This window comes from Myotis davidii, unplaced genomic scaffold (assembly GCF_000327345.1).
Source record: "Myotis davidii unplaced genomic scaffold, ASM32734v1 scaffold162, whole genome shotgun sequence".
In the NCBI taxonomy this organism is placed as follows: Eukaryota; Metazoa; Chordata; class Mammalia; order Chiroptera; family Vespertilionidae; genus Myotis; species Myotis davidii.
The window spans coordinates 3,783,333-3,789,536 of NW_006300036.1; the positions used below are offsets into that span (position 1 = coordinate 3,783,333).

At 39.7% G+C, this 6,204-nt stretch overlaps 1 protein-coding gene across 2 annotated transcripts in view; it reads left to right on the top strand.

Annotated features, from left to right (window-relative positions):
- Window positions 1-87: 87 nt before the first annotated feature.
- The window catches only part of PRKACB (protein kinase cAMP-activated catalytic subunit beta), a 130,741-nt gene continuing 124,624 nt past the window's right edge, over window positions 88-6,204 (top strand). Inside the window, exon 1 of one of the 2 annotated variants that reach the window (XM_006776236.2) lies at window positions 88-235. In XM_006776236.2, coding sequence (XP_006776299.1) covers window positions 190-235 — 46 coding nt within the window. In that variant the 5' untranslated portion in view covers window positions 88-189. The remainder of the gene's footprint in view (window positions 236-6,204) is intronic. The other variant, XM_015572117.1, reaches the window with a different exon arrangement.

Below are 6,204 nucleotides of genomic sequence, written 5' to 3' on the forward strand. Positions count from 1 at the left end.
ACATCCGGGGCGCGCGCCCGTCCGCGGAAAGGAGAGGGGCCGGGACCGCCGGGGCGCGCGACTGCCCGGAGGCGCGCAGGGAGGGCGGGGCGGGGAAGGGGGAGTGTCTGCAAGATAAAGCCCGTGGAGCGGCGGGGCGGCCCCAGCCCCCATTCCCCTCCCTGACCCCTTCTTCCCCTCGCCCCAGGCATGGGGAACGCGGCGACCGCCAAGAAAGGCAGCGAGGTGGAGAGCGGTGAGTCCGGGGCCGGGCCGGGACCCTCCGGGCGGCTGGGAGGGCAGCGGGGGATAAATAATATAAAGGAAGTTGTCCTGTTCATATTAACTACACTTCTGACACCAATTATAATGTGAGTGTGGTTTAAAAAAAATTTTTTTTAATTGAAGGGCTGCGCGCGTTGGGCCGGATGGAGGGAGGAGGGAGGAGGGAGGAGGAGGGCAGCGAGGGAGGGGAGAAGTCCCCGCGATTCCCCCTTCTCACTAGAGCGAGGGGATTCACACATTCTGAAACACTTCCCCAAATATGGTTGGGACAAAGAAGGCCCTTGTATCATCCCAACCTTCGCTTGTCTCCCAGGACCCCCTTCTTGGGAGCCACAGGTAGTGATGTGGGCGGAATTGGCTCTTCTCCCTCCATCACCGTTGCAACCCAGCCTTTCCACAAGGTGAGGGGCTGCTAGGCTTGCTCCCCGCAGGTGACGTTAATCCTGAGTGGGAAACTACGTTGTAGAGATCCTCCCACTTCAGATTAGGAATGGAAAATATGATAATACTGAACAGCAACTTTATCCACTAGACGAAAAAAGCAATGCAGGCTTGCCTTTTCTTAGGACATTCAGGAATCTGCTACTGCCATGTGAAACTTAAAGGTCACTCGGAGCTGAAGAGCTTCCAGAATGTGGTGGATTTCTTCTGAGCACTCAAAGTGCAGGCCGGCCACACTTCACACCAAGCAGGAAAAAATTATGAACATGGAATGTCTGTGTGGCTATAAGGATATATAGTGAAGCGAAAGAAAGAATGATTTTGCTCCCACTTTCTAAGTTTTTCTAACGGGGCTAATAAGTTAACCCCGTTAGGCAGAGCAACAGGAGAAAATCTCCAGAATTCATGCTGATATGCATTTGGAGGTAGCACGAGGTAGGAAACCTGAAGACACCTTGGGCAGTTGAGGTCTATACAGCCCTTTGGACCAAGGAGAAGAGATCAGGAGTCTGGGATTCCAAAGAAAAAGCAGGCAATTTACAGGTAGATGAAAAGAGCAAACAAACACGTGCTAAACAAATTCTTGTTGGGCCACCGAGGAACAGTGGGTCATAGAGAGGAGTCTTACAGGCTTTGCTACATTTCTCCCTGACACTTTTAGTTTATGTTATGATGCTAAGGTGATGCTCTTTTTCCATTAAGCACATTTTTCTATCTGAATTCCTGTAGGCAGGTAAAGGGAGCGGGTCAAATGTTCTTTCTGAGTCCTTTGTTTCTTAAAAACCAGCTAAAAATTTATATCCCAAAAGGCACATTTTGGGGTGGCAAAACTTTGGTCCCCCTCAGTATATACTACTATAGCAGGATTGTTGTGTAAAAAATATTTATTTGCCTTTGTCAGATTCATCTCAGATTTTATAATTCAGAATGACCGAATAGTAAAAGGTATTTGTCAGATTACCTTGAGTAAATTACATCTCAGCATTTGAGAGAATGCCTGATTTATTCCAGTTGTGTAAACAGCATTTTGTAATGTTTTGTAATATTTTGTCCTTCAAATAGCTAATTTTGTAATTGAGCATGAAGTACAAAGTTGTGTGTGTGTTTTTTTCCTGTATCAGTAAAGCAAAATTGATTTGGAAAGATTTAGTTGTTCATTTTATTTCATATGAATATTGGTATCAGATTATATGGTGTATGTTTCACCACTAAGGTTTTGTGTTAATTTTCAGGAGCTCTAGAAAGTTGGATGTACTATCATCCAAATTATCAATGAACACACTTTCATCTTCCTTCACCATATATTCGGTCCCTTTTACCCTTTACTCCGTCTTCAGCCCCTTCCCCTCTGGTAACCAGCATACTGTTGTCTGTGTCTATGAGTTTCAGTTCTGTATCCCACATATGAGTGAAGTCTTATGGTTCTTAGCTTTAACTGACTTATTTCACTTAGCATGATATTCTCAAGGTCCATCCATGTTGTGGCAAATGGCAGTACTTCATTTTTTTCTGATGGCTGAAAATATGTGCCACATCTTCTTTATCCAATCACCTATCAAAGGACACTGGTTGTCTCCATGTCTTGGCCACTGTGAATAATGCTGCAATGAACATAGGGGTGCATATATCTTTCAAATAAATGTTTTAGAGTTTTTTCGGGTAGATACTCAGAAGAGAGATTGCTGGGTCATATGGCAACTCTGTTCTTCATTTTTTTAGGAACTTCCATAATGTTTTCCATAGTGGCTGTACCAGTTTACACTCCCACCAGCAGTGAATGATGGTTCCTTTTTGTCCACAACCTCTCCAACACTGTTATTACCTGTATTGTTGTTAATAGCCATTTTGTCAGGCGTGAGGTAGTATCTCATTTTAGTTATGTTTTGCATTTCCATAATAGCTAGTGCAGTTGAGTATCTTTCCATATATTTATTAGCAATTTGTATGTCTTCTTGGGAGAGGTGTCTGTTCGGGTCCTCTGCCAGCTTTGTAAATTGAATTGTTTGTTTAGTGTTGAGTTGTATGAGTTCTTTATATATTTTGTATATTAACCCCTTGTCAGAGCTGTTGTTTGCAAATATCATCTCCCATTCAGTTGTTAGCCTTTTTGTTTTGTTGTCAGTTTCTTTTGCTGTGCAGAAACTTTTTAGTTTGCTATAGCCCCATTCATTTATTTTTGCCTTTACTTATCTTGCCTTTGGGGTCCAACTCATAAAATGTCCTCTACAACCAAGGTGATATGAAGATTTTAAAAAGCAAATGTAGAGGTAGAGCTTTTATTATCTTTTTTATTGCACAAATGTAATAACTAACTGTACTATAATAAAAAGTATAAAGAATATGGAAAGTGTAAAGAATTATTTGTGCCTGACGTATTGTCATTTTTCCCTCTTAAAGCTGTATTAATTTAAGCTAAATCATGTGCTAATTGCATAACAAAAAGTGTGCTTGGTAATTGAATCATATCAGTGATTTTTATTAGCTAGTACTGGCCTGTATAGTGCTTATGTTTTTCATAATAATAGTAACCTCTTCTATGATCTAATACAGTGGTCTTACTTTATCCACAATTTTGCTCTTTGAGGTTTCAGTTACCTGTGGTTAGTCGTATGCCAAAAATATTAAATGAAAAAGTCCAGAAAAAATTTATGTGTTTTAAATTTGTGCCTTTCTGGGTAGCATGATGGAATTCTGCACCATCCCACTCCATTCTGCCCAGAACATGAACCATCCCTTTTGTTCAGTGTACTCACTACCTGCTGTTAGTCACTTAGTAGCCCTCTAGGTTATTAGATTGACTGTTATATCACAGTGCTTGTGTTCAAGCAATCGTTATTGTGGCCTAAACTACGCCACAATGCCTGTCATTCACCTCACTTCATCTCATCACATATGCATTGTATCATCTCCCATCATCACAAGAAGGGTAAATATAGTACAGTAAGATATTTTGAGAGAGAGAGAAACCACATTCACATAACTGTTATTATAGTATATTGTTGTATTTTTTCATTATTGCTATTGTTAAGCACTTACTATATCTACTTTATCAATTAAACTTTATCGTAAGTACATATGTATAGGGAAAAATTGTATACATAGGGTTCAGCACAATCCACAGTTTCGGGCATCCATTGGGGGTCTTGAGAATGTATTTCCCATGGATAGGGGGAATTACTGTATTTCTTTTATTAAGTTATCAAACTGTTCTCCCTCTGGACAGTAATAATTTAAAGCTCATAGTTTGGAATAATCTTGGAATATTTACAGAAAACAGAATGGAAACTTTATTTATCTAAATATGTTTAAATTGTTCCAAAGAATAATTCTTTCCTAAACTTTAACTGTTACTGCTTTTTATGTAAGTTTATTAATGGAAACTGAAGGTCATTATGGCAGTTGAAATAAATCATGTGAAGTGATAAAAGAAGCTATCAAATTATTCTCATTGGGACAATTATTTGAAATGTAACGAATGGGTTGGTCAGTTTGTAATTTTTATTTGGAGCAATGTTATCAGGCACATGTTGCTGCTGTTCTACTGTAGTGGACAAAGAAATGTTATTAATATATCTTAAAACTTGATAACATAACAACTTTGCCACATATATCTAACTCTTCTGTGTTTTTCTTTAAAATATACTCTTGAAAATACATACCTTTCAAAGTTTGAATTGTACTTATTTAAACTTCAGTGGATACATAAAAGCATAACGTTTTAGAAACATAAGTGATTTCAGAGATCAGCCTATGCAATCATTCCATTTCAAAGCCTGAGAGCCTGACTTCTGAAGAAGCCGGAGCTGAGCCACACGCTCTGTGATAGCAGCGTAAGGAAGAGGGTCTGGTGCCCTGACTTCATTCTGCATCCCGAAGTCATCAAGTAATACATATGTTTTCAAAATCAGTAGAAGATATTTCTTGCAATTCACTGGATTAGGAAGAAGTACTTAGGAATAGCCTTCCTTGGGCTAAAAAATAAGAAAAAGAATTAAAAAGTCAAAACAAACAGTAACACGATTTGGATGATAAATACATATGATCTCATTCAGTTTTGTGATTCTGCGATGCATTTTGTGCAGCTTATCGACTTTATCAAATTACCTCATGTTCAGGAACCATTTTTCCCATTCTCCTGGTCAGTGTCCTCCACTTAGATGCGGACAGATTGTTGTTCTTCCTTGCCAGCAGCAGGCTAATTAGAGGTGGGCAAGCCAGCTCAGAAAACAAGGAGGTCATGGCTGAGTGGCAGAAGCGTACATGAAAAGATCCTAGGTAAGCCATGATGGCGATTAAGATCCTATCAGTCAGAATTGACCACAAATCATTTTGATATCCCATTAAATTGATAAAATAAAACAACTAGTATAATTTACAAAATTATCTATATATCTCGGCGATAATAAATGTCAGTTCACACATGTGACCAGATTTCCTCAGGAAATAAATCTTAAGTTTTTAATGAAAAAAAAATTATGTTAAATAGAAAAATGTGGAATTTATAGGAGGTAAATATACCCAGGACAGTGCCATATAATTTTTAGTATTTTAATTTTTAAAAATATTCCTTCAAGAGTATCCTATATAGTTCTTTTCTTTGTTCATTCATTCATTCCAGATAATCAAGCTTTCAATATATGACAGATGATAAGGGGGACTATGAAAATAAAGATTGAACAAGACACCGTACCTCTCCAGAGTGCCTGTATCTCTCCAGAAGGGGAGACAGACATGTCAGCAAATTAATTTACACACACACACACACACACACACACGGCTGTTGGAGTGCTTTCATAGAAGTTCAGCGGGGGAACTAACTGAAAGTATGGCCATTTACATGAGGGTAGGGAGGGTGAGGTTCAAAAAGGACTTCGAAGAGGAGGTGAACCCTGAGGTGAGCATTGAAAATGGTGAGTGTTCAGCAGCCAGGATTATAGAGGGGGCACAGAGTGAGCAAAGATGCAGAGTGAAGCAGCGTGGCATATTCGGGAAAAGGAAGCAAGCTGCCCATTAGACTGAGTGATGGAGGGTAGGGTGAGTGGTAGGGAAGAGGGGAGACTGTATAATAAAGATGAGACTGTAGATATGGACAGAGGCCATATAATGGAAAGAGTTTGAATTTTATGCCATAGACATTATGGAGCTATTACAGACTTTGAAATAAGGGAGAGACATACAATTTGGGTTTTAGAGAGATTACTTTGATGGTGATGTGACGATGAGTCACCCTGGAACAAGTGGGGTGGCGGCAGGAAGATCAATTAGAAGACTTCCTCACTCAAATGAGGGGCTTTTAGGGTCTGAATCAAGGTGGTAGCGATAGGGGTGCAGGAAAAGACTTGAAATGTGAGGAATTTGAAAAGAAGGAATGTACTTAACTGATAGCATCTGGGAAGTGAGGAAAAGGAGGAATTAGAAATAACTCCCAAGTTTTTAGCTTCTGTGTCTTGGTGGATGGGTTGTGATGCCTATAATGGGGTCAGAAATGAATATAAGGGA